The following is a 24,424-nucleotide window of genomic DNA, read 5'->3' on the forward strand; positions in this document are numbered from 1 at the left end:
ATCAGGCGCACAACTCTTCTGCCTTTCTTGATCTTTTTTCCTGACTTTTGAATAAGAATTTATTTTATTTTACTCTTGGCAAACCAGACACTCAGTATGGTAAATCTGGATGGGGGAATACACAGCAGGATTGAATGACCATTTCCGCCGGTTGCATGAACTGGCACCTTTACACGGCTGTCTGGATTTTTGCAAAGGAGGACATCGGTTGTCAACGAATGTCTTCAGGTTAACTAAAGCCACAAAAAGGACATTTTTTTTAATGAGAACTGGTAAAACATACTAAAAGGGTAAAGCAATTATCTGATGTAATCCTTTTCAAAATCTGCCTGATCTTCCAAAAATAGATGTAGTGATTCCCTGTAGGACAAGTAATTTTCTTAGCAGAAGTCTGGCAACTTTCTCCTCTCAAAACCAGAAACTATATACATGTAAACTTGCCTTCCCCAATGCCTTCAATGGAGGATGATTATATTTCCTTTCCAATTCTGAACAACTGTTTCATATTTGATAGTATAGTTTAAAAGCTTGAGCAATGTAAAGGAGTCCACCAGTCTTGGCAAAAATCGGAAACTTCTGCAAGAACCAAGTGCGTGCCACGAGCTGTGCAATTTGCTCATGCAGAAACTCCTTTGCTGACCTCCCCTTCATTTAACAGACTCCACTGTGCTAGAAACACAAATATGGCTTCATAATGGGAGAGCCAATAGCAGGAATTAGAGCAACAACATCAACTGTGTTTTGTTTATGCTGGAGGCCATAAGGAGACAATACCGTTTGAAGTCTTTGGCTTTTTGCGATGTAATCCGTCACTAGCATGTATTATGATACTGCAGACCAGACAATACACTTTTATTCTCTCTTCCAGACCATTGACAGGCCCAGTTGTTTAATATTTAGTATTTCCTTTCAAGGATTGTGTCCCTTGGGGTTAAAAACGCAGTGACAACAGGAGGGCAAGAGATCAAAGTTTGTGTTCAGGCTGCAGCAGTCGTCTTCCAGGGGAAAACATCTGCAGAAACCACCCTGGCACGGAACATCAGAAGACATCAGAAGAGCCACGCTGTATCAGAACAAAGGTCCATCCACTCCAGCATCTTCTCCTCACAGTGGCCAACCAGATGCCTATGGGAAGCCTGCAAACAGGACCCGAGTACAGCAGTACAAAAGATGGTGGAGGTTGAACATATAAACATCATGGCTCGTATCCTTCATGGATTTGTCTAATCCTCTTTTAAAGCCTTGTGTGAGTTGGTGGTCATCATCACATTTTAAAGGAGTAAATATGGGGTACCCCCAACCCCACCTAGAAATATTATCATACTTTCATTCTAGAAAGGTATCCTAGTTGATGATGCTGAAGGTCACTGAAAGAGCCAGGACAATCAACAGGGTTATGTTCCTGCACCTCCCAGTGTAGGTTGACCAAAGCAGTTTCAGTACTGAAGCCTGCATGAAATGAATCAAGCCAATCCATCTCATCCAGAAGTGCCTGGAGATATTTGCCGACAATGAGAGGCTGGTCAGTGGCCAAATTGATTAGACTGACTATAATGAACAATGACTGTTCATTGTGGCTGCAGCTTTTGCAGACCCAATTTGTGAAATAATTCTTTATTTGAACTCAGTCTGCAGCTTACAGTTTGTAAATCCATTGTTAATTGTTTCAGTAGGGGTTGGCGTGAATTCTCAGCTTCCAGTACCATCTACTAGTAGTCAAATGTGTTTGTGATTGACTAGCTTAAAAATAAAGGATTGTGTACATATTACACACTGCATTTTGTGAAGTTGTGAAAGGCAAAAAGTGAATTATGAATATAAAATATTTGACCGTTCCCAAACATGTTCAAATTATGCAGCTAATGTGGTGCCAGTCCTTAAGACTCGTTAGTCTGCAGTATGAATGTTTCCCCTTGTAAATTTATGAAATACTGTATACAGTTACTTGCAGTAATGTCCCCAAAGAATTTTTTTAAAGCTTTATAAGGGTCTTTAACTTCAATTTGAGACTAAGTCAAAGGCTGACTGCAAAGGCATTTGCCAATCACGCACATAACAAAAAGCAGGATAGCTTAGAGCTGACAGACATCACTGTTGTTCCTTTAGCTCCTTGATACTGTTTCTACTCTGTGTGCATTTGTACCAGGCCAGATAGACAACTATCTGCTATCCAGTGGCATCTGCTACTATTGGTGGCTGTTGGAACTATAGCACACAGTGGTCCTAAACCTATGACCTAGTTATTACAAGCAGTTGTGATTTATTTAATCACACATTTATTTAATTGTATTTTGATCCAGCTTATCAGGCAGAAAATGTCTCGCAAATCAGTTTGCAGCCAAATTAACACACAATAATTATTAGTGCAGAACATGATCTAATGAGGGTTAAATTCTATATGCGTCTAATGTCCTTCTAAGCTAATTGAATAGCTAATTGAGTTTGTCTGGTAGAACCTGGCTGCACAAGGCCTGCACAATTCTAGCAGGAACACAAAATTTCTCTTTTGCAAATGTGGTCTGTCTACTTACTGCTTAAAGGCTTTTGGTGTGGCTGGCAGGGAGGGAATTTTCTAATGAACTGCCAAGGTCCTCCAAAAAGCTTGCCAATCACACAAAAAGCAGCCGAGTCATGTCTATTATTATTATTATTATTATTATTATTATTATTATTATTATTATTATTTATTTTTATTTTAAAAATTTATACCACGCTATACCTGTAGATCTCAGGGCAGTTCACAACATAAAACCACAATATTAAAAACAGAAAATACATAATAGAGGTGTTGCTTATTTTTGCATAGGATTATTACTTACATAAGAATTATTTTATGCAAATCTGCCAGCATGTGTGGCCTCATCTAAATGCCATGTTAACCTTGTAATTGCAAGCTATTAGAACATACAAAAAGGGAGGAGAGAGAGAGAGAGAGAGAGAGAGAGAGAGAGAGAGAGAGCAGGGCCATCTTAAGCATATCTGGCGCCCTGGTGCAAAGATCCCTCTAGCAGCCCCCCTCCCCCGTTTCCCAGAGTTGGCGACCTTTTTTAGGGAGGACGGCAATGCCGATGAAGCACCCAGCTTTGTGAAGCTGGAGGAGGTGGGCAGCGGCTGGAGGGCAGCTCCTCCAGCGGGGAAGAGGCAGAGGCTGGATGTGGCGGCTCCTGGCTCAGCTGGCTGCTTCATGCTGTGGCGGCCATGGCAGGCAGAGGCTCCGGACGCAGCGCTGCTTCAGTGCGGCATGGCGGAAGCGGGCGAGGGTGGTGAGCTGATGCCAGGAGGTGCCACATCCAGCCTCCGCCTCTTCCCTGGCGCCCTCCAGAACATGGCGCCCTACGCAACTAGCCTCTGAGAAAGAGAAAGAGTTAAATAGTAGTATTCGCTTGAAATATACCTGGTGAGAGAACAGACACAAGAGAAGAATGCAATAGCATAACATAGGTCTAAAATTAAACATCCTTAGTTGCTTCCCTGGAAGAATAAGGAAAAAGAACTCAACTTGCCTGAGTTGAGATTTGCACTGATGTTATACTAGTTAGATGTATAATCACACAATGTGGTGTTTCCTAAGCTTTTAAAGCTGGAGTATACCACCCTTTGTGGGGAAGGGCCATAGCTCAGTAGTAGAGCTCATGATTTGCACGCAAAATATCCCAGGTTAAAATCCTGGAATCTCTAGGTAGGATTGTGAAAAAGCCCTGAATGGAACCGTGTGGAACTGCTGCCCATCAATGGAGACCAGGGTGGGGAACCTTTCTCAGTCTGAGGGACACATTGCCTCATGCACAACTTTCTGGGAGTTGCGTGCTAGGAGTGGGCAGGGCCAAGAACCCTGGAGGAGGGTGTGGGGCAGGCCCAGTGAGTTGTGTGGTTGGGAAGAGTCCCAAGGGACAAATGGAGGCACAGTGGTACCTGGGGTTAAGAACTTAATTCATTCCGGAGGTCCGTTCTTAACCTGAAGCTGTTCTTAACCTGAAGCACCACTTTAGCTAATGGGGCCTCCTGCTGCTACGCCGCCGGAGCACGATTTCTGTTCTCATCCTGAAGCAAAGTTCTTAACCCGAGGTACTATTTCTGGGTTAGCAGAGTCTGTAACCTGAAGCGTCTGTAACCTGAAGCATCTGTAACCCGAGGTACCACTGTACTTGGAGGACTGCTTTCATCTCCTGGGCCTGAGGTTCCCTGCCTGTGATGTAGATAATGCAGTTCAATGGACTAATGGTGTGGCTCAGGATAAGGCAGCTACCTGTGTTCCCTTCCACTTTCTTTGTCAGAGTGTAAAAGACTAAGAATTACTCACCCTCAGAAAAAACAACAACTTCTGCCTTCGCATGAGTCACTGCTGTACTGGGCATGCTTTCCGAATGGAAGGGGTCAAACTCAAAGTGATGACACAGCCAGACAGAAAAGAATCTCTGAGAACAGATGACTCTGCAACAGGAGTCATTGAAGAACCAATTACACACAGAATCATAGAATTGTAAAGTTGGAAGGGACCTCAGGGTCGTCTAATCCAGCCTCCTGCAGTGCAGGAATCTCCACTAAAGCATCCGTGACAGGTGGCCATCCAACCTCTGCTTAAAAACTTCCAAGGAAGGAGAGTCCCCGAGGAGTCTGTTGCACTATCAAACTGCTCTTAGCATCAAAAAGTTCTTCCTAGTGTTTAGTCAGAATCTCCTTTCTTGTAACTTGAATCCATTGGTTCGGGTCCTACCCTCCAGAGCAGGAGAAAACAAACTTGCTCCATCCTCCATGTGACAGCCCTTTAGATATTTGAAAATTGCTGTCATATTTCCTCTGTCAGCTCTTTTCCAAGCAAAACATACTCAGCTACTTCAACTGTTTCTCATAAGGCTTGATTTCCAGACCGTTGATCATCTTGGTCGCCCTCCTCTGTACATGTTCCAGCTTGTCAAAATGCTTCTTAAATTGTGGCACCCAGAACTGGACACGGTATTCCAGAATACAGTGGTACTATTACTTCTATTGATTGGCACACTATATACTTCTGTTGACGCAGCCTAGAATAGCATTAGCTTTTTTGCTGCTGCATCACACGGTTGACTTACGTTAGAGCAGAAAATGCAGCGGCAGCTTTGGCCTTCAGTGGGCAGCACAATTGCTAAGGATATTTAATCACTGTTGGTGAACGATCATAGGATGAAATATTGACACCACCAGTTAGGACTCAGGAGGGGGGGGTCCCAGAGCAGCAGAAAAAGCCCTAGAAGCTGGATGGTGGACGATACTGGGGTATGCTTGTTTAAACACTTCTCTCATGTCTACATTATTTTATTCACTTTCCAACTGTGATTCCTTTACAGAATAAAGCACAATTGGCTGGCTTTGCTATGGTTTGGTATCTTGAGCTCCTCAAAGGAAAGACAGAAAATAAATGTAATAGCAAATAAATAAACCTTGGCCCCATGCTCAGCTCAGAGGTTTTAATCTGGAAACCCAAACTGATCGATTGTGAATTGCTAACAACAGACATATTTTCAGAAGCAGCCTGTAAGTTTATTAATGTAACCATTTGCTTTGCAATTGCTAGCATCCTTTTTTTCTTTTTTTCTACAAATAATTCAAGCATTTCAAACTGGACGAAAACTTAGGGAGTCACCTAATGCACATCCACAAGTACTGTACCATTTAACTGCCCCTATGATTTGAAGACTTTTTTCACCTGTAGCTAACTTAAAGCCCAGTTTGCAAAATACAGCACTGAAGAACATACACTTCCTTTTTCAGAAGTGTTTTGTGAATGAGGACAGGAAGACCTTAAGAAACAAATCCCAGAATATTGTAGATCCAAGCTGGAGTGGGGAAATGTTCTGTCATGTTTGCCAACGGCCTGGTCATGTGAGTTTACATGTAGGCAGTAAAATATGTCAACAAGAAGAGAGCCCTGAGGTATTTGAAATTTATGCCAGGTTTTTGTTTTAAAACTAGAGTAGGCAATTGATGGATATGATTTTGTTGAATAAAGCGGGCCATAGAGGATTTTTCACTCATATATCTCACCTGTAAGTACTTTTGCTGGTAAGTCCTTTTAAGAGATTATGTCTAACAAATGTGTGTTGATATAATCCAAATTGGGGCAGGGGCCTTTAACAGTCTCTGAGGCTAAAGTCCTATTGCACTGGAATAAATCCCTTTGACTCAAAGTCGTACTTGTTTCTGAGTAAATATACTTAGGGTTGCACTGTACAGAAAAGAGACTGAAATAGTGAAACACCAGGAGCTTCTCAAAATTTGAAATGCTACTCAATGCCTCAGAAACAGGTAGAGATGAGACAAAATTCCTCTGTATAAAGTACTCCCTAAGATTATATATTGGAAGCAGAATGGCTTTGAATACCAGTTGCTGGAAAATGCAGGCGAGGTGAATGTTGTGGACTTCCCATGGGCATGAGGTTGGCCACTGTGAGAACAAGATGCTGGACTAGATGGGCCATTGCCCTGATTCAGCAAGCTCTCTTTACGTTCTTATATAGGTCCTAGGTTATTTAGAGCTTTTAGAATTAGAATAATGACATGAACACAGTACTGGTGCTTCAATAAAGGGCTTGTATGTCTGTCGTAACCTAGTCCTGCCAAGATATGGGCCACTGAATTTTCTGTAGCACCAGCTTCCAAATGTTCTTTAAGGCAGTATCCACTGTAGCTTCCACTCTAGAATTATGTTCTTTTAACCTTATGGAACGAGATGATCTTGCAAGCTACTCGCATTATGATGCATTTATTAATGCTTCAATACTCTGTATGAAGGGCACTTCACATTGGCTGCTGATTTCCTATGAAGTTTTAAAGTGGTCTTCCCAAATTAGCAAAGGAGAATTTCATTGATTTGAAGAATATTGTATTGTTTCTGGGACAAAACACTTGACCTTTAAACTTTTGTGCTTTTATCTTGTGCACTGCTTTGAAATCTTCAGATTAAGAGTGGTATATAAATTTAATAAGGGATGCGGGTGGCGCTGTGGGTTAAACCACAGAGCGTAGGACTTGCCATCAGAAGGTCAGCGGTTCAAATCCCTGTGACGGGGTGAGCTCCCATTGCTCGGTCCTTGCTCCTGCCAACCTAGCAGTTCGAAAGCACACCAAAGTGCAAGTAGATAAATAGGTACTACTCTGGCGGGAAGGTAAACAGCGTTTCCGTGTGCTGCTCTGGTTCGCCAGTAAGCGGCTTAGTCATGCTGGCCACATGACCTGGAAGCTGTACGCTGGCTCCCTCGGCCAATAAAGCGAGATGAGCGCCGCAACCCCAGAGTCAGGGGTCAGGGGTCCCTTTACCTTTACCTTATAAATTTAATAAAAAAACAAATTTGTTGTTGTTCAATGATTGCCCCCTTCCACAAAAGACCCCACCATGCTTGTAGCAACAGACACAGGATGACCTGAGAATTATCCCTTGTTAGCAAAGGTAATTTATGGGAAGTGGGTGGCTAGATGCAGCATGCGTGGATCTATACTGAAATAAGCCTCCTGACGCACAAATGGGTGTTGCCGGCAGTTTTATCAAAATTAACATTTCAAACTAGCAAACAGATCAAAGAAAACAGATGTCACAACTTATAAATAGATGATAATGCCATACACAAACCAGGAAGGTGTGCGGGGGAGGGGGGAGAGCAGCCAGGCAAACAAAGTAGCACCTGCCTGAACAAAGAAATTTAATACAATGAAGCATGCTACCTGGTCTCTTGATTACATCAGATCTCGATGGATATTATGAACAAAAAGAAATGACCGGAACGTGAATACAGTGGATGACATGCGTTATCTCATTGGAATTTGCTGCCCTTAAGAGAACAAGGGAATTTCCCCAGAGAAGACAATAAAATATACAACATAAGTCTTTTATACACAAACTATTAGCCAATGAAATGAAAGAAAAAATACCAGTTTTATTCAATTGGTGCTCTTGCACAAGGGCTTCAAGAGGCATCCACTTATGGTGGAAAGTGATTTTTTTTTTTTACCAATTCCCACTCATTTCTGCAGCTCCCAACACCCCCAAAAACTGACGGGTGCTGCTGTTGCAGGTGGAATCAGCAAATGCCTCTCTTCCTACTAGCAGAACCAATTGGATTCCTCCCTGCATCAGAGGGGAAAGCTTGAGGATAACTGATTATGTTCAGAGTATTGCTATTCTTTCACCGGAATGAGAAAACAAAACAAAATAGCTCAACAGGAGATACATTACACTGTGTGTGTGTGTGTGTGTGTGTGTATGTGTGTGTGTAATACAATATATTGATAAACTACTGTACAGTAAATACTTAACTACTGTTATTTAGGCCTAAACAAATGTCTGAATAAAATTTATCTTAAAAGCACAGAAGCAAGGATTAGTAAAAAACAATACATTTTCTGAGGAGAGAACATGTCTCCTGTATTGTATGATGCTGTGAAAATGCTCTTTGGATATGCAAAAACCCTAGTTTTTTAAAAATATATATTTTAAACTTGCTGATAGACCTCGTTAACAGCATTTAATATCTGCCCCCCCCCCCAAGCTGCTGGAATTGTGCTCCTTGACCAATATTATAGGACTTAAACGAAACCAGCTAAAAATGCTTGGAATCAAGCAACTTTGGTACTGATTGCTGCTTTTGGTAACTTTATTTTTTGCTACCTTCTGCAGCTATGTTATCTTGTGGTTTTGCTGCTTCTCTGTTTAATTTTTGTCTTGGCATTTTGTCTTGGCATCAGATATTTAATTGCCTTAAATTTGTATCTAACATATAAAAGCAATCTATAATTTAAAAATAAAACAAAAAGTTATCACAGAGGTAGTACATTTGTGCCTGGGCTGCAGGACTTCAGACTACAGGGAGTTTTGCCCGACTGCGTGGTCCTCCATACAATTTCCTGCACAGAAAACTCTATGGGCCTGGGGCAGGTTCTAGCATAGCGTTCTTAATATCATGTCACTCTTTTATAGGTAGGCGTGGTGGCACTCCTGATCAGGCCAGTTCCGCCTATAGTTTGACGTGGTACGGCCCACCTTCTCTCCTTCAGTGAGAACTAGGCCTTAGTGTTTTTAAGTCCTAAGCTGTGTTTGCTGACCCCTAAAAGCAAGGTCTGCAAAACAAGTTTCTGCTTTTCAGGTTCCCATGCCTCTCCCCTCCAACACTGTCTAGCAAGAGACCAATACAGTAATCTTTTCTCCAGTAACAGCCCATTTTAATTTGTGGTCTGATCATAATAGCGTGTGCAAAGGGCCGGATTTAGGTTTGATGAGGCCCTAAGCTACTGAAGGTAATGGGCCCTTTATATGTCCAGCTGTCCTTTGTCAACAACAAATTGTCAGTTTTTTGTGTTGAATATGTTCTATACTGTATTTATGGACCTAAGAGGTCCATATACAACACAAAACACTTGCTGTATGTAGGTTTTATTTTGTTTTTTTATCTTATACTTTGGAAATGTACATCCAGGTTTTTTTTTCTTTGAATATTTGGGGCCCCCAAGAGAGTGGGGTCCTAAGCTATAGCTTGTTTAGCTTTATCCGTAAATCCAGCACTGTTGAGTGTGTGTGTGTGTGTGTGTGTGTGTGTGAGAGAGAGCATGCGCGCCTGAATGGGAGAATGCCTGTTTGACACTATCGATAAACCTTTATTTACAATGGTACCTCAGGTTAAGTACTTAATTCGTTCCGGAAGTCCGTTCTTAACCTGAAACACCACTTTAGCTAATGGGGCCTCCCGCTGCCAGAGCACGATTTCTGTTCTCATTCTGAAGCAAAGTTCTTAACCCAAGGTACTATTTCTGGGTTAGCGGAGTCTGTAACCTGAAGTGTCTGTAACCTGAAGCGTATGTAACCCGAGGTACCACTGTATTTTTATTTCTCGGTCATCTATGCCATCCCTCTGTGGGGAAAAACACCTTTATTATAAGTGGGGAAAATAGAGGGAGCTTCTCCTCCTGGGGGGGTGGGGGTGGCGGCCATCTATCTTGTTATCAGACTCCAACTACCATCAGCCCCAGCCAGCATGATCAGTGGTCAGAGATGCTGGGAGTCGCAGTCCAGCAACATCCGGGGGGCTCCACCCAGGAGCCCCCACAACCAAAACCTACGTTTCTTCCTTTTGAAGTCGGCAGCTGTGATGTGCGCCACTTCTCCCAGCTCTATCGCAAAACAGCCCCGCCTGAGAGCAGCATTAAGCCTGCGTGGGCGAGGGCGACGGGCCGGTCTGGGTTGGGCTGCTTCTTGCTGGAGTTTCGCTCCAGCTCCCACAGGATTGAAAAGAGGGCGGCGGGGCGGGGGAGGGCGAAGAAACAGGGGAGGAGAAAGAAAGGACACCAGCAGCACTTGGAGAACTCAGGCGGAGTTTGCCGCGCGCTTCCCCGTCTCCTGCAGGGGGCACAGCAGCGGCGGCGGCCCAGAAGCGCCTCGCAACCAGCGCGCCAGCCGAGCGCCGCCCGGGCCGCTTCCCCACTTGGGCGCTGCTCCGAGCACGTGGAGGTGGAGCCGGCGGCGCGCGCGCGAGAGAGGCTGGCCCGGGCCAAAGGGGGCGGAGCCGGGGCTGCCTGCTCCCGATGGGAGCCTGGAAAGGGGGAAGCCCGCGCGCTCAGGGGCAGCAGCGAGAGCGGAGCAGGCGGAGCGGCGCTCGCTTTGCCTTGCTGGATTTGGGGATCTCCGGCTGGGCAGGGGGGGAGGGGGCGGAGAGAGAGAGAGAGAGAAGCCTGGATTCTCCTCGCCAAGGGGGGGGGGGGGTTCAGAGCGCTGCATCGAGGAGGAGGATGGAGCCTGTGACCAAGTGGAGCCCTAAGCAAGTAGTGGAATGGACGAAGGGTAAGGAACGGGGCTCCGGCTGCTCCTCCAGCCTGGATCTGCGGGAGAGGCACGCTGCTCTCTTTCACCCCCCTGCGCAGTGTTTGCTCTTCTTCGCTTCTCTTCCTCCTCCTCCTCTCAAACTTTTCCTCTTAACTTGGGGGGTCCTCAATCCCTGCCCCCTTCACCTCGTTCTCCCGCCTTCAAACTCCTCTCCTGTCCCCTTTATTTCAAGCTGCTTCCTCAGGAGGGATCATACCTGCAATTAGCTGCCGCTCTTAATCCGAAAAGTGCTTGGCGGGCTCTAGTTCCCCGGCTGTTAGCAACACACACAAACACACACGGCTTTCAGGAGCCCAACGCAGCCACTCGCGTGTCAACAAACAAGCCTCTGCCGCGGCCCTGGGCATGTTTTTGCAGCCTGGGCTGGGAGAGGGCTCCGCATTCGGCGCTTCCCCCCCCCCCCCCCCTTCCTGCCGGACTTACACGGGGTGTGTTGCGTTCACACAAACACAGAGCAAGCTCCTTTAAGTATTCCCGGCGAGGCTGCTTGAAGAGCCAGGTTACCTCAGGAAAGAGGAATAGTGATAAATTCTGGTCTTTAAAGAGGAAGACGCCCTTGTGACCGATTTGTGAATGTGTGAATCTCTGCTTGAACAGAAGCCGAGTTAAAGACGCCAAGGTTTTCTACGCACAATAATTGGTGTAAATCAGTGTTTCCCAACCTTGGGCCTCCAGCTGTTTTTGGACTACAACTCCCATCATCCCTAGCTAGCAAGACCAGTGGTCAGGGATGATGGGAATTGTAGTTCAAAAACAGCTGGAGGCCCAAGGTTGGGAAACACTGGTGTAAATAAACCGAGCCTCCAAATGCCCGGCACTCCACAGGTTGCCTTCTGAACAGATGGGCTCGTTAGTGGCTGACTTTATTTATACAAGGCAGTGTATGGATTGCTATCGCTTAATATAGCAAGACTCTCTGCACACACACTTCCTTGGATGTACCGGTGAACAAACACGGATAGGGCTGTGCTACAGCAATCCAGCTCCACTTCTTTTCTCGCGAGGGACTAGGAGTGCAACCTAAGAGTCCATTATATAGTTGGCACCCTCTGAATGCCCAAACATTCCTAGCAGACGAAACCTTTTCAGTAATGTGAAGTCTGAGACTGTCTGCTTAGGTTATAGGGTGCTACAAATTGGCAGGAGGGCTTCTTTAAGGTTTCCCCTGCTTTCATGATAGGCTGCACACTTTACCAGCTTAAAATGCAACTACGTCATTCTTTTTCTCAATTTGGATCCAAGCTGTCTTGAGGAAAAACTCGTCAAAATGCAGTGTTAGATAAGAAATCATAAGATTGATACAGGAGAGATTAGGCTTGTGGCTACTATGTGCACATTGCTTCCCAAACCGTTGGTGGGAATACACTGGATGCACAACAAATGTGCACACAGCAGAAGTTTTTTTTCTCTCTGCCAGCTTGGCTTCTGGTGTTTTGTTTCAGAGTGCTCAGTTACTTCCTATAAATTACCATAGTTGGTGTGATGGTATGGCACTGGTTTCACCTTCTCTTTTATACCTGCTCTTAAATATACTCGGTGCAAATTAGGTTCTCCCAACTCACTGGATTTCCCATTTTGGAAGTTTTAAATGGTGGATTTCCCCCTGTCCAATATATATATTTATATGTAATAGGAGACTGCAGTTATGGGTTCCCATAATTATCACTGGCTGATTAATCTGGTCTAGAAGGGTGTGCAGGGTATTATTTGATCAATAAGTTTATTTCACTAGCCAAATGCTATGGTAATTATTATCACACTACTCTTAACTTGAAGAAGAGTTGTTAGAATATGAAGACTTGTGTAAGAGGAAATGTAGGGATGTGTGTGTGTGTGTTAATCTGTTTAGAGATCTCTTACTGAGAAGGGGCCATTCTCTGTTATTCTTTCCACTAGTTTCTCATGGTTTTATTTTCCTGTCTTGACTGAAGTGCCTGGATATCAGTGCAGCTAAAGCCTCATTCACAGAAAGATGTTTTTGATCCAGAGACCTTTTTACCTTGTGTGTGTTAAACCGAACTTTATCCCTTCTTTCTATCCTTTTTGCTAGTTTACATGTTTCCTGCTTTTGCATCATCTAGTAAAGAAGGATGAGTGGGAGCTCCTAATAATCTATTTCAATTTACATTGACTTTCAAGCTATGAATAACAGATTGATTTGGTTTGGTTCTTCCTCTGTGAATGGCTAATTTGCTGCTGAAAACTTTTTTTAAAAAAAGATCTCTTAGCAAATCTTAGAAATATACTCTCTAAGTATGGCAGTCAAATGAAGATCTGATTACTACAGTCTCGCATTTGAATTGGTATTTTCTCCTTGGCTGAGATAATGCTTTGTTCAGGGAAGCAGCTACCTTTGCATGTTCAGTATCCTGATACTGATTGGATTGTATCCAGCTTGACATTTAAAAGTGGCAGCATTCAGATTAATTTCATGGACCCAATGAAAATGGTGTCCAGGTTGGAAATTATCCATGCAGCTCATTGGGAAGGGCTAACCATTGTGTTAGGGACGCGGGTGACGCTGTGGGTAAAACCACAGTGCCTAGGACTTGCCGATCGCATGGTCGGCGGTTCGAATCCCCGCGCGATGGGGTGAGCTCCTGTCTTTCGGTCCCAGCTCCTGCCCACCTAGCAGTTCGAAAGCACCCCTAAGTGCAAGTAGATAAATAGGTACCGCTTTATAGCGGGAAGGTAAACGGCGTTTCCGTGTGCGGCGCTGGTGGAGGCTCGCCAGAGCAGCTTCGTCACGCAGGCCACGTGACCCGGAAGTGTCTCCGGACAGCGCTGGCCCCCGGCCTCTTAAGTGAGATGGGCACACAACCCTAGAGTTGGACAAGACTGGCCCGTATGGGCAGGGGTAACTTTACCTTTACTTTAACCAATGTGTTGCCCTCCAGATGTTATGGACAACAATTAACACCAGCCCAAGCTAGCATGGCAAGTGGTCAGGCATGATGGGAGTTGTAGTCCAGCCACATCTGGAGGACACCATGTTGGCCACCTCTGTCATAGACAGTACTGTTGCTGTGAAGACTGAAACATTAGTTGTACATGCTTTCTAAATTTTTGCAAAGTCAGAAGCCATTGTTTTGCAACTCAGAAGGCTGAATATGCAAGTTAACTGTAGGCATGAATTATGCAAATGTTACTGATCCATTAAGATTGTGTGAGCTATTATACAAGAGCTGCTGCGTTTGGTCCTGGCTGAAGTGGTGACTTACAGTATTTAAGCAGGGCAGCCCAAACTAGTTAAGAGAGATTCCGTCCTGGAGAGTTCATTAGTAGAAAGGACCCATGGAAGACTGCCTTTGAGAGCTAGTGTGTTGTGTAGTGCCTGAAAATGGAACCATGACAGTTCCCAGTTCAAATCTCACAAATGTACAAGCCTGTTCTTTCAGATTTAGTGCTTCACCATTTATTTTAGCTGAGCTTCTCCTAATTAATCAAGGCCTGGCCTTGCCACAGTGAGTGGTTTTAACTTTCTGTTGGATGTGTGGTGCTTTGAACAGGAGGGATTTGCTTCTTAGAGAATTCATTTTTTCCCTGTGCTCTCAGTGTGAAATTTGGCCTCTCAGCTGAACATCAGAAGGTTCCCTAATGCTACCTCCTGCCTGATGAGTTTGTAATAAGGCAGTGGGCTGTAAAGAAGGAAACTCTTCATGGGCACGTGCTAATCTGTTTCATTGCTTTTGGACAGCACAGATGTCATTTAAAAGCATGTAAGTAGCTCAATAATCACTTTGGTGTTAAGTTTCATTTTTAATCCATAGCCAAGAAAAATTGCCTTTTTTGGCAGTGCTCTACTAGGCTGTTATTTCCAACCAAATTTCTACATTTTAATCATGTTATTTCTGCTGCCCTGGAGAGGGAGGGCAAGGAGGAAGAATATAATTTTTTTAAAAAGAGCTTGACAAAATCTATCATTCTAGGCATTATTGCTCCTAGTCAAACAATAACTTGAAATAGTATTTGAGAGCTGAAAAGTCCCTATTTTGGCATGGGGGCGGTGGGATGATATAACTTCTATTGATCGTTGTGGTATGCTATTCTTTGTATGGTATGCTCTTCTGAAGAAGGTACGCTCTTCTGAAGAAATTTCTGCAGTGAAGCTCAAATAGGAGCTAGTAGTTATCAAATTTATTTGTAGTAACACTTCCTTTGTTCAGAAGATTGCATCTATGGATAATGAAAACCCAAGTCAGACATCAGAGGGTGGCATTTCATTGACACATAGAGTTGAAGGCAACCTCAAAGACGATCTAGTCTAGTCTGTTGCCAGTGTAGGAGATGCACTCCTACTGCAGCATCCTTGATAAATAGCCAACTAGCCTCTGCTTGGGACATGGATGGCGCTGTGGTCTAAACCACTGAGCCTAGGGCTTGCCGATCGGAAGGTCAGTGGTTTGAATCCCTGCAAAGGAGTGAGCTGCTGTTGCTTGGTCCCAGCTCCTACCCACCTAGCAGTTCGAAAGCATGCCAAAAAAGTGCAAGTAGATAAATAGGTACCACTCTGGCGGGAAGGTAAATGGCATTTCTGTGCGCTGCTCTGGTTTAGCCAGAAGCGGCTTAGTCATGCTGGCCATACGACCTGGAAAAACTGTCTGTGGACAAACGCCGGCTCCCTTGGCCAGTAAAGCGAGATGAGCGCTGCAACCCCAGAGTCGTTTGCAACTGGACTTAACTGTCAGGGGTCCTTTAACTTTACCTTTAGCCACTGCTTAAAAAGCCTTTGACATCCACCACCTTCTAAGGCAGCTTGTTCCGTTTGGTCTCATTCCAAGTCCCAATGAATGAAAGCAAAAGGAAAGCCTTTGAGGCCCACAGTTGTACCCAGGAATCCTATAATGCCTATGATCAATGGTTCTGAAAGACAATGCAGGCACTGTTTAATAAGTTAAGGAGGATCCATATCCACCTATATTGTGCTACTAGTATTGCGCTAAGACAGGAGGGTGGGATAAATTGGCATATCCCCCACCCCCCATTAAACCACTTGTACACTTGTGCACAATCTGATAGGAATGAAGGCATGACAGGGAGGCGTTTTCTGAATGTTCTCAGGCTCATTTCGCACTTTTGAGGATATATATATTTTTTAAATTATTTGTGGGGGCGTTTCTAGGTATGCAATGGTATCCACATGCTGTTTAATTAACACTGTATGACAATCAAAATGTTTTAAGAATGTTGAACTAGGGGAGATGGTAGGGAGTGACTATATTTATCTTACTGTTTTGTGGAAAAACTAAAAGACATATCTTTCCAAAGTTCATCTGCTTCCCCCCTTTCCCCCCCAAGATGTGCCAAAATATGCTACCCTTTGAAACATGTTCTTTTAAAAAATGTTCCAACAAACATAGCCCCTAGTTGAATCACGAACATGAAAAAGGCACTGTTTACTTTCTAAACAAGCATACCTCCTCTTGGAAATTTTAATTTTTGCATTAGTTTATATTGGCTTGTTTTACTGAGGGTCTGCTCCAGAAAAATACCCTATGGGTGATGCTAAAGTTAAGAGTTACTGTGTGCAGACTGCAAGTTGCATTTTTGCATGCTCAGTATCTACTGTCAAGGTGCATGCTGATAATGAGCACTCTGTAATATAATTACTCTGTAATAAGGACCATCCTTTCGTTTTGCATTCACAATTGCTAATCTGGAGCATGTGTTGCTTTGGTGTCCATGTTTTTCAAAAGCTCGCCAAACTTTTCTGTGAACCCAGCTGCCTGATCTGCACCATGTGGGCTTAGCTGTATTTCTGGGTGAAGATGTTAATCTGTGTGCTTTTTTTCACATTTAAAAAGCAAGGCGCAATTAGCTGGCAGTCATCTTAAGACCATGGAAATTAAGGAGATCTTTTTGCTGACTGAAGGAAATTTTGTGCCTGAACTAAATGCACACTTAAGACTGACAACCGCTTGAAAAAACTTTGGTGCAATTATATGGCCTTATCTACTGTACCATAAACCTCCTCCGTCCCCAAATGTTCATTTAAAAAGATGTGTGCATGTTCTTTAAAATCCTTTAGCTGAATCCACTGCTTGCATAGTTGAAGCATTTTAAAAGATTATGTCTTATCTGTGCTAAATGATTGCTGATATGGTCATTATTGCCTTCATGCTCTGTACGAGATGCCCATCCAGACTGAAATGGGCCCCTGTAGGAGCAGAAAGAAAGGGGCTTCCTTTGGTCTTGAACTCATTGTTTTCTGAAAAGAGGTTGGAATAAGGGGTTAGGGACTGATATGGGCGCAAGGCTTTTCTCAGTGTGGCCTTCAAGCATCCATGAGGTCCAGCTAGCTGTGCCTGTAAGAGAAAGTCCTATCTTGGCTACACAATTTTTATTGGCTTTAGAGCTCCTGTACCAGGAGAGAAGGGACGCGGGTGGCGCTGTGGGTAAAAGCCTCAGCGCCTAGGACTTGCCGATCGAAAGGTCGGCGGTTCGAATCCCTGCGGCGGGGTGCGCTCCCGTCGCTCGGTCCCAGCGCCTGCCAACCCAGCAGTTCGAAAGCACCCCCGGGTGCAAGTAGATAAATAGGGACCGCTTACTAGCGGGAAGGTAAACGGCGTTTCCGTGTGCGGCTCTGGCTCGCCAGAGCAGCTTTGTCACGCTGGCCACGTGACCCGGAAGTGTCTGCAGACAGCGCTGGCTCCCAGCCTATAGAGTGAGATGAGCGCACAACCCTAGAGTCTGGCAAGACTGGCCCGTACGGGCAGGGGTACCTTTACCTTTACCTTACCAGGAGAGAGTCCAACAACTTTCCAGATGTTGTTGGGCTATGATTTCCATGATCAGCACACAAAGAGAAGGCTGGATCACAGGTAGATTCACCTGTTATAGCTCTTCCCCATTCTGATGTTGCCCATAATCCTGCTCCCTCCACTTGCTGCTTCTGGTTTGCTTAAGAGGGCAGGTGAGCAGGCAGCAACTGGAAGCAAGAATAGAATGAGTAGAGCCAGGGGATTCTGAAGGTCAGCAGTGCTCTGGTGTGGGCCCCATGCAGTACCTAATGATGGTGAGCCGTGATCTTGGCCCAAGTTCCTAAGATATTCAATTCTGGCATTGGGACATAGAATGGGTCTCCTCTCCAGTGTGACATGGGGCTTCCATGGGGAAGTGCCAGAGTACATCCTTCTACCCCATGATGTCAATAGGGGGCCCTTGGAGTGCACACTTCTCAAGGTGTGAAGCTTTGAAGGAGATTCCTGCATTGCAGGGGGTTGGACTAGATGACCCTCAGCCGGGATCCCCTCCAACTCTGCAGTTCCATAATTCTGTGATTCTAAGTCTACTGTTTTTAGTTGAGCTTTGTCATCTGTCAGTGCACGTAAGGTGGATCTCTGTTTGGTTTCCTGACTTTTTATCATGAGAAAGTCTTTTATAATAGAATTGTACAGTTGGAAAGGACCACGGGAGTCGTCCAGTCCCCCCCCACCCCCCACAATGTGTGTGATGTGAGAATAGCACTAGTAAAGGCTACAATTTCAGTGAGGTTTACCTTGCAATGCATTTTGAACTGTCAGGGAGGTAACTCAAGACCCATCTTGGATGCAGGGTAATCTGTCATCATCTTTCTTCTCTGTTCTGTTCCTTCATGAGCAGTCCTCTCTTTTGCTCTGGACGCTATACGTGGACCTTCTCTGCACCCCGCCACTGGTTCTTTTTCTCCTCACAACAACCCTGTGAAGTAGCTTAGAAGAAGAAAGAATGACTGGTCTAAATCAGGGGTTGGCAACCCAAGGCCCATGGGCCGGTAGCAGCCTGCGAGGCTCGTCTAACCGGCCCATGGCGATCCCTGCTGCTGCCCGCTATTACTGGCACGGTGTGGCGCAGATGTGCACAGGAAATAGCGTGTGCGCATGCACACAGGCGCTCCTCCAACCCGGATGTGCACCGGAAATAGCATGTGCACACGTGTGCGGGATGGAGAAGTGTGGACATGCTATTTCTGGCACACATCCGGGTCGGAGGAGTGCTGGAAATAGTGTGTGCGCACAGGTGCTCCTCCAACCCTGACGGACGGAGCATGGACTGGCCCATCAACCAGTAAGCTTGCCAACCCGTGGTCTAAAGTGACCCAGTGCATCTCAGGGTTGAGTGGGGGATTTAAAGCTAGAGTCTGCCCAGTTCTTGTGTGACGCTTAAACCACTGCAGCCTGCAGGCTCTGTAAAGGGCCCTGGTTGGCTGGATTATGGAGAGCTAGTTCTGCACTTGTTGGCAGCTGCACATTTGGAGGTGGCACGACATGGGAAATTGCCAGAAGGCTGTGCATTCTGGAAGGCTGGTTAACGGGGATTTGGCAGGTGGCTCTGTCTGGTTCAGAGGGCGAGGGGTCCAAGGGAAAGAAGATTAATTTTTAGAGACCCGGTCCTTCCCATTTTGCACACATAAATGGGTGAGCAGGCGAGGTTCTCAAATGTCATTTTGGAGGGATGCTTTGAATGACCTGGAGGGAGGGGCGCTGGATTTCAGTTCAGTAGTGTTTGTCATTGACAATGCAAACCATTCCACTTTGACAGAAGTTTACTGTTATAGTGTCGAAAATTTACTTTAAAAAAAACAAAAACAAACCTTGTTTCCTTTAAAAAAGATGCTGGTTTTTTTTAATTAAATGTTTTCTTAACTGTGAAAGGCCTGCCATGTGGTCCATATGGCTAATTGGTATTAATTCCCTCCCGTCCAATAATTGCGCTGTGGCTGTTTGCTTTGCCAAACTGCAAAACATTATATGGGTCACAGAAAGAGAACTAAGTGCCACATGAGGCACGAGACATTGTTGTTGTTGTTGTTGTTGTTGTTGTTTTGTTAAAGCTTCTGCTCTTCTTAATGCTTACTTTAAGAGTACTTAAGTAGTGTTGCTAGGTACTAAACAATGCAAGTCCAATTGCGTGGGTGCCTTTACATTCCTACTTCCCCAGTGCTTTGTTTCCCTTCTTTAATACTGAAAGTGAGGCCTGTTTAATTCTGCTGCAGAAGAATTTCCTTTGTTTTGTGGAGGTTAAAAATATATTGAAAGGGCTTTTGCATAATAGGCCAGGAAATGCTTTTGAAGAGACTCTCTTTCAAGCTATCCATTGCAGTTCCCAATAGAGGCAGCCACCCATGTTGTCAGATTTAATATTTTTAAATAATTGAAATAGAACAGCATTGAACTGAAGTCGCACCTCCCAGTTTTTTTTAGCTTCATTTTATATAGATGCTTCCCCACTATTAGAATAAAATAGATGAGTTCTTTTCAGTTGTAGAAGAGGAAGAACTGTTGGTATTTTAGTGTTAGTTCGGATTTTGCTTTTCACATCGCTGTGCTGAGATGCACAAGCATCTAAACAATGCAGGTCCCCACAACATCCCCACAACATTCCAATGTGGAAATGTACATAGCCTGTTCTGCTTGGTGGTGATTCCTTTTTCACCCTGAGTTTTAGTTCAATCCAAATGAGCTAAATTGCATGAGCAAGAGAGAGCAAGAGAGGTGAGGGCGGGAGTGAAATGGTTCAATAATACAAATGAACGCAAATAAGCAGAGTGGTTTTCACATAATTCCTTAGGGTGGTCTGTTCTGAGAGAGCATACACCCATGTGAAACTGTGAATATTTTAGTATTTGAGAACAACGGACCCCCCACCCCACTTGAAATAAACAGAACAAGCTGGATGGTCGCCTCCTAGGGGGTTCCCTAGGTTGCTTCTACCTTAATAATGGTTCTATGAAATACCCAAGAGAGACTGAGGGATTAATTCTGAAAATTGCAAGGTTGGCATTGACAAAATTTGATGGGGTATCCTGGCATACAGATCTTTCCCAACATTCAGAATTTAGCATGACTTGGTGGTATATTGATAAAAAAGTACCCCAGTTCCACTACACCACAAGGTACAACAGGGTTAGAGGAATTTAGAAATTGGGATATAAACACTGGAATTATAACCAGGAAAACAAAAGTAGTTAAGGCCACATCTGAATGCAGTGCTATCTTTCCCATCACAGTTGTCCTCCTCCCAGCCTGCCAAAATGGTGTGTGTATAACGTATAATATGTACAGTGGACGCTCGGGTTGCGAACATGATCCGTGTGGGAGGCATGTTTGCAACCTGCAGCATTCGCAACGCGCGGGTCGTGATTCTGCATTTCTGCGCATGCACAAAGCGCGATTTAGCTTAGAGGGCCAGCCCTGTATAGCTGCACCAGTAGACTTCAGATCGTTCTCTTCACTCTCTTCCATGTGAGGACTGGAACCTTCCGATGACTTCTGGAGCTCATGGATCTGGCTGTGGGTTTGATCTGCAAGCCCCAGTTTCCACAGGATAGTTGGATATGTGAGAGAGAAGCCCATAGCCATTCAGTCAACTTTTTAAAAAATTAGCTTCTAGGAAGCTAATGGATTGGCTTTAGGTACTAATGCTGTTGAGACACTTCTCAGGATAGATCATTTACATGTAAAAGGACCATATATATGTAGTGTGCAGACAGCTCAGCTCCATATGTAATTACTGCTTTTGCAGCTGCCGCCAAATAAATGTCACTGTGTCAGAGCCTTGCTATAGTTGGGAGTAGTTATTCTCTCCCCAGTTCTTCTGGGCTCTTTTTCTTTTGCTAGATTTGCTGCTGACTGCTTTTGTTTTCTACTGGTGTTCCTGCCTTTGAACTATTGAACAGTCAACCTTTCTCTTTGAACTGCTGAAGTTAAGCAATGCTTACTGGCTGCAGTCCACAAAACAGTTTATTCCAGAATAAACTCACTTGATCCTCAAAAAACAGAAGGGCACTTTATAGATTCATAAGCAATGGGTCAGCTGTGCAAAGGACCCAGGTTTTCTCTTGAACCTATTCTGTAGTATACAGTGGTACCTCAGGTTACAAACACCTCGGGTTACAAACACTTCGGGTTACAGACTCCGCTAACCCAGAAGTAGTATCTCGGGTTAAGAACTTTACCTCAGGATGAGAACAGAAATCACGTGGTGGTGGCAGCGGGAGGCCCCATTAGCTAAAGTGGTACCTGAGGTTAAGAATGTTTTCAGGTCAAGAATGGACCTCTGGAACGAATTAAGTTCATAACCTGAGGTACCACTGTGTTCCTTATAGATAATATACTCCTGAAGTGGCTATCCTAGACTGCACATGTTGCTGGACTACAGCTCCCATCATCCCTGGCCTTTGGCCATGCTGGCTGGGGCTTATGGGAATTGTGGACCACCAGTATCCATAGGTCCATATTGGCCACTATGGTACTCAGTTTCTACCCCCTTTATCCTCTCATAGGGTATTTCAGTTGAGTAACCTACAGCGTGGTTAAGTAATTATAGACTGTAACTTATATGTCATAACTTTGTGCACTGCTGTGTAGGCAGGTAATTTTTCTTTCAGGCAAAAGTCTTTTTAACTGTAGTGTATGATCAGAAGTTGATGTAGGTTGGGTACTGGTGTGTGGCCAGCCTGTTGTTCAGGTACTGCAGTGTGGATCAACTTATCTGTCGTGGAGAACAGCCACCTTTTGTGGAGAACAGATGTGGTCTTGGCGCAGAGCAATTTGAGCTTCTTAGCTACAGGAGAACCACTCCTTACGTGGCTGAGAGAGAATGCTAAGCAGTGGCAGCAATCACCACTCTGTGGCGTGGACGTGGCTTGGGATGTCTCTGTCCTTGTGCTAGCACACACCACTTTCCTGTGTCTCGTATCCATAGGATCAAAGTGCCCACTGTTAATATGGTGTGTTTTGAAGCTGTGGCGTTGGAAGATTAAGGACAGATAAAAGGAAAAGCAGTTCTTCATGGAGTGCAAGGTTAAGCTATGGAACTTGCTCCTGCAAAATGCAGTGATGATCACCAACTTGGATGGCTTCGAAAGACAAATTCATGGAGGACAAGGCTATCGGTGGCTATGCTGTGCCTCCATGGTCAGAGGCAGTGACGCTTCTGAAATGCCTGCTGCTAGAAACCAGAGAAGGGGAGAGGGCTCTTGTTCGTGGGTCCTGCTTGTGTATTTCCCACAAGGATCTGGTTGGCCACTGTGAGAACAGGCCACTGGCCTGATCCAGCAGGCTCTGCTTGTGTTTGTTTTAATGCTAGTTCTGACAAAGCCTATATCTGTATTTGCGCTGGATTTCTATTGATATATATTCAAAGTAGTAGTAATAATAATAATAAAAATAAATGGCTACTAAGCAAGATGCACAAAGGGGGATCATTTGTAGCCATCAGGACAGACTGGAAATAGATGGCAGGTGACTGTTGTTGCACTGTGCTTCTTTCCTGAGTAGGGTTGTTCCTGTGATGTTTGCAAGCATCTGATCCTAGTGGCAGCACAACAGGACAGATATGGACAACTGAATCTCATTGCATAGGTACATTTCTAAGGGTCATCTGCGTCAGAGGCAATCTGCCAAATAGTGTCCTGCTGCTAGTGATGGCTAGATGGGTTTTGTGCTTAATTGGATTCTCCCCTCTTCACACTCGCACTGCCCAAGGAGAACTTCTGATTAACCATGGAAACAGTCGACCCTGGCTGCCAGTGCATTGATCACAGGAAAACCAGATTATTATTTTTTGCCACTGAAACCAGCCTTGAAACTTTATGTATTATGTGTAAAACAAGTAGGCGGACTCTGATGCCGTAATTCTAGTATAACTCAAACTATTAGCCACCTCCGCCGGACTCAGTAACACTAACAGTTTAATAGATCTTAATAAACATTTAAATCAGTTGGCTGTGAATATTTGAAAGGGCATGGAATCCATTGGTATTTCAACACAATGCCCTTGTTTAAAGTCAGCTGGTCATGTATTTGTGTGTATTTTATCTGCAAATGGAAAGCCATTGAAATCCTGTGTTAAGGTCTTTGCCAGAAAAGGAGAGTTCAGAGGAACTAGTTGAGACATGCCTGAGGAATGTGGAATGGAATCAAAACGTTTGTCACACAGTGGCAGTCAACTGGCAAGAGCCAGCAACGGACTTAGGGAAAAGCCCGATTTTTGATATTAGGTTATCCTTATCAGAGATATTTAAAATGAAACGTGTGAAATGCTTCCTTCAAATCACACGGCTAGACGTTCTAAGCCTGCTGCATAGCGTGTGACCTGCATTAACTCATAAACCTAAAGTTCACTTTTCCTTTACTCCACAAGGAAGAAAAATATTAGAATTTTAGGAAAGCTGTCAGTAACAGCCTGTTGATCACGCTGCAGTCCTTGTGAGAAATTACATTTTGTATTTTTACATCCCATCTGGAGCCGTCAACTCTTTTTGCTGACACGCTCAAGGACCCCATCACAACAACGAATGGTAGTAGCTTTTTGAACAGTAAAAGGAAGCTGAAATGCTATGAAGTGTGAAACTTGACAGGTGTACATCAAAAGACATGCTGTTTAGCACATTGTTGCGTACTGCTGTTACTGAGCATGAGGTCACATCAGTGTTGTACGATGAAAGCACCCTTGTTCCACTTTAACAGGCATGGCTCCCTGCCCCACAGACTCCTGGGAACTGTAGCTTGATAAGGCTGCCGACCTCACAGCGCAAAAATTCTCCATACAAACACCCTTCACAGCTCCCAGAATTATCTTTGATGGTTAAAATGGCAT

General features: G+C 44.5%; 1 protein-coding gene across 1 annotated transcript in view; it reads left to right on the plus strand.

Annotated features, from left to right (window-relative positions):
- Positions 1-10,548: 10,548 nt before the first annotated feature.
- Positions 10,549-24,424, plus strand: part of CNKSR3 (CNKSR family member 3) — a 63,064-nt gene continuing 49,188 nt past the window's right edge. Inside the window, exon 1 of the mRNA XM_028723711.2 lies at positions 10,549-10,801. Coding sequence (XP_028579544.2) covers positions 10,750-10,801 — 52 coding nt within the window. The 5' untranslated portion in view covers positions 10,549-10,749. The remainder of the gene's footprint in view (positions 10,802-24,424) is intronic.

Source organism: Podarcis muralis, chromosome 3 (genome assembly GCF_964188315.1).
Source record: "Podarcis muralis chromosome 3, rPodMur119.hap1.1, whole genome shotgun sequence".
Classification (NCBI taxonomy): domain Eukaryota; kingdom Metazoa; phylum Chordata; class Lepidosauria; order Squamata; family Lacertidae; genus Podarcis; species Podarcis muralis.